Genomic DNA, 2,247 nt, shown 5'->3' with positions numbered 1-2,247 from the left:
CGGGTAGTTGAGGGGCAGGTGAATTCGGGGGCTGTCGCTGACAGAGTCATTCATGAGGTTGAACTTGAGCGATTTCTGCAGCCCCGTCTCCTCCTCATCCTCTGTGGGCTTGGGCGGCTTCGGAGACTTGCTCTTCTTCACCTTGCTCTTGCTCTTACCACTCTTGCTGGCCTGCTTGGGTGTGTACAGGTCCTTGGTCTCCTTCTTGCCTGCCTGGTAGCCGCTCTTGGCCTCTCGCTGCCGGCAGTAGCGCACCAGGACAACCAGCACAATGACCAGGGTGACGGCCACGATGCCAGCGATGACTCCGAAGAGGATGTTGCTTCGCTGCTTGCTGCGCTCGTATTCGGGGTCTCCGGCGATGTCTATGTCGAGCGGTGTGTCCAGACTGTGCCCCACCAGTGTGTCCAGCAGCGTGCGGTTGGCCAGCGTCTCATTGACGTAGAAGTGCACCAGCGCCGTGCCGTGCCGTGAGGGCTTGCCCTTGTCGTTGACGCGCACTACCAAGCGGTGCAGGCCATGGTGCTTGCGCAGGATCTCCTTCTCCAGGGTGATGTCTCCACTGTGCGGGGAGATCTGGAAGAGCTCAAAGGGGTTGCCTCCTGTGATGCTGTAGGTCAGCTCCGCGTTGACTCCGGAGTCAATGTCCTCCGCCTTGACCTTGCTCACCTGCTGGCCAGGGCTGGTGTGGGGCAGGATGTGTTTGTAGGTGGCATTGGAGGGTGATGTGATGAAGGGAGCATTATCATTCTCATCCAAGACATTGATGGTCACCCCCACATAGGCAGACCTGGGAGGATCCCCTCCATCCACCGCCTTGAGTCGGAAAGTGTATGTGCTCTGCTGCTCCCGGTCAAAAGAGATGCTGGAGAGGATGGTGCCAGTGCCATTCTGGATGACAAAATCCCCGTTGTCTTGCTCCACCGACAGCTGGATGCGGGCATTTTCTCCTTTGTCAGCATCGATCACCGTCACCATGCCCACAGGGCTGAGGGGCGGCATGTTCTCCATCACCGAGAAGTTGTAGCCGCTCAGCATGAACTTGGGGTCGTTGTCATTCCTGTCCATGACGTTGATGGCCACAGACGCTGTGCCCTTGAGGCTGGGGCTGCCCTTGTCTGCCGCCACTACCAAGAACTCGTAGCGCTCCCGCTGCTCTCGGTCCAGCACCGCCTTCACCCGGATCTCCCCGGAGTCGGGGTCAATGGTGAAGGAACCCTTGGAGGAGGGGTCCGTCACCAGGGAGTAAACCAACTTGGCGTTGGAGCCACTGTCAGCATCGCTGGCGCTTACCTCCATCACCAGGTCGTCGGGCTCATTGTTCTCGGGGAAGGCCACCTCAGTGAAGCTCTGGCTGAAGACAGGCGCGTTGTCATTCACGTCCACCACCTGCACCTTCAAAGAGTTGGTGCTGGAGAGGGGTGGGTTGCCCGAGTCCACCGCCACAATCTCAATAGTGTACTCCTTCACCGACTCATAGTCGAGCGGCGTGGTAGTCTGTAGGAAGTATTTCTTCTTGCTGTCGCTCCCTGTTTCACTAGCCTGCCTCAGCTGGAACGGGACATCACCAGCCACCACGCAGGTCACCACGGCGTTTTCGCCCTCATCTCGGTCGGACACCTGTACCAGGGCCACTGCTGTCTCTACTGGCACGTCCTCCGAGATGTTTGCCATGCCATCCTGGTGGGTGACGAGCCCAATGCCCCGGATCTCTATGGAGGGCGCGTTGTCGTTCATGTCCTTGATGGTGACCACCACCTGGGTGCGAGCACTCTTGGGGTTGGCCCCCTTGTCCTTGGCCATGACAGAGAACTTGAGGATGTTGACGTCCTCGCGGTCGATGGGCCCCTGCACGGTGATGAGCCCCGTGGTGCGGTCCAGGCGCAGCAGCCGGCGCACCATGTCGGAGGCTTGGTGGAAAGAGTAGTCAATTTCGGCGTTGGCACCCTGGTCGGAGTCGTTGGCTTTCACCTGCGGGACGGAGGGAGAAACGGTGAGCAGGGGGGCAAGGCGGCACGAGCCCCTCCGCCAACCGCCACGCTGCCCACCGCGGCCTCCTCTGGGGACGGCTCGGGGGGAAAAACCAGGATTTCCTCTTCTGGGGCCAAGGACTATGGGGCAAAGAGCCTGGGACCGGCAGAGGAGCTGGGAGTGGCCCTCCGGCACGGAGGCTTTTACTTGCTCTTCCAGCGAAACCGGCTGGGCCGGTTGGCCACGCTCCCCTCCCGGCCAGCTCCGGCACGCAGG

At 60.6% G+C, this 2,247-nt stretch overlaps 1 protein-coding gene across 1 annotated transcript in view; it reads right to left on the bottom strand.

Moving 5' to 3' along the window:
- Positions 1-3: 3 nt before the first annotated feature.
- PCDH1 (protocadherin 1) overlaps positions 4-2,247 on the bottom strand; it is a gene marked incomplete at both ends in the record, with an annotated part of 4,454 nt that continues 2,210 nt past the window's right edge. Inside the window, one exon of the mRNA XM_010294896.1 lies at positions 4-1,971. Coding sequence (XP_010293198.1) covers positions 4-1,971 — 1,968 coding nt within the window. The remainder of the gene's footprint in view (positions 1,972-2,247) is intronic.

Source organism: Phaethon lepturus, unplaced genomic scaffold (assembly GCF_000687285.1).
Source record: "Phaethon lepturus isolate BGI_N335 unplaced genomic scaffold, ASM68728v1 scaffold28109, whole genome shotgun sequence".
NCBI lineage: Eukaryota > Metazoa > Chordata > Aves > Phaethontiformes > Phaethontidae > Phaethon > Phaethon lepturus.
The sequence above is the reverse complement of the archived record's forward strand: the minus strand, read 5'-3'. Positions and strand labels throughout refer to the sequence as shown.